This window comes from Metarhizium robertsii (assembly GCF_000187425.2).
Source record: "Metarhizium robertsii ARSEF 23 chromosome Unknown MAA_Scf_19, whole genome shotgun sequence".
In the NCBI taxonomy this organism is placed as follows: domain Eukaryota; kingdom Fungi; phylum Ascomycota; class Sordariomycetes; order Hypocreales; family Clavicipitaceae; genus Metarhizium; species Metarhizium robertsii.
In genome coordinates this window covers 23,064-24,549 of record NW_011942159.1, presented here as the reverse complement: position 1 = coordinate 24,549, position 1,486 = coordinate 23,064, and the positions used below count along the sequence as shown (strand labels likewise).

The following is a 1,486-nucleotide window of genomic DNA, read 5'->3' as shown; positions in this document are numbered from 1 at the left end:
GATGGAAATGGTTTGAACGTAATTGGGCTGACCGCCCTGAATGGATTGACGAGGCGAAAAGAATCGTCCACGATGTCTGGCGCTTTGAGTATAGACAGGCCACCTCGCCTGGAGAAGAGCCATCAGCTGCTGAGCTGGCTCTTAAGCAGCAGCGGAAGACTTCGGACAATCCGTTCCAGGAATATCTTAAACGAAACCGCTTCACGTCGCCAGATGCAGGTCAAGATGGCGTCACGCCGGTCGAGGATGAATATCTCCATTGGATTACGTACTGCGAAAGCGGCGATGGCTCCATCGACGATCCTCTGGCTTACTGGCACGAGAAGCGCCGCAAGTATCCAAACCTATCGCGAATGGCGCTTGATTATCTCACGATACAACCAATGTCTGCTGAGTGTGAGCGTCTTTTCTCGGCAGCAGGTCGGATGGTGAGCCCTCTGCGCCACCAACTTGAAGCCCAGATTATCGGGATGTGCCAGGTATTGCGCTCATGGCTGAGGGCGGGCATTATCCATGGCTTAGATCCCTTCTTTATTTCGGTAAACGAAGAACCAGTCGATAGCGAATTAGCCCAGATGTCTGAGCAAGAGCTCGAGGCATGGGCAACAAAGTGGCTTACTCAGATTACGAGCGTTCAAGAGGAGATGGAAGCTAGTTGGGGATAAGTCTGGCTTGGATGTTGGAACAAGGGAGACGGGTCGCCAAGCCTTCGGGGATATCTTCACCGGCGCCAGGCTTTCTATCCATACACGTATAAGTTAGTTATTCCATACGTCATATGGAATATGTTGTATGGATTATTCCATACGGCATGATCGTATTCCATACGTATGGAATATGACGGAACAATATTTTTCCCTCCGGCGGTCACAACCCAGGAAATTCTGTTCATTTTAGAAACGTTCATCCGACACACAATTGAGAGAGGGGAGTGAATGAAGAGCTGGATCAAGAGCGGGATAACGCAGGGGATAGCAGTAGATTTGCTGGACCAGGATGATGACAATGGTGATGGCACAGAAGATGAGGAAGCGGCCGAATGGATTAATTCTCCGAATCCTTCATTTTAGCTTAATAAATGACGTCATTTTCTGTATTGCCATACGTATGGAATACGTTCCATACAGGCTGCAGGCCCGTAATCCATACGAAAAACCTTCCATATGGAATATGGAATATGGATAGAAAGCCTGACCGGCGCTTTGCCAACTCACTCCTAATCCACCCAATACACCCAATCCACAATAGCTTCCAGTGGATCCACTATATTGAGATAGTGGATTATGATCTACCCACTACACTCGAGCACCCAGTGGATTGAGTGGAGTGGCTTTCAACCCTGGCTCGCGGACTTACAATCAGTTCTCAACTGATATGTTGACGTCCCCTATTTCGAGGTCATATCAATCTTTAACATAGGTTTTCACTAGCATTCACTTCAACCAACCAATTAGGTACCTAAACTGGGACGAGTCTTACCAAATTC

General features: G+C 48.1%; 1 protein-coding gene across 1 annotated transcript; it reads left to right on the top strand.

The window, feature by feature from the left end:
* Nucleotides 1-7: 7 nt before the first annotated feature.
* Nucleotides 8-665, top strand: MAA_10149 (HAT dimerization; the record flags this gene model as incomplete). Its single annotated transcript, XM_007828147.2, has 2 exons — nucleotides 8-10; nucleotides 54-665. The coding sequence occupies 2 exons, from the start codon at nucleotides 8-10 to the stop codon at nucleotides 663-665; spliced, it is 615 nt and encodes a 204-aa protein (XP_007826338.2).
* Nucleotides 666-1,486: the final 821 nt, after the last annotated feature.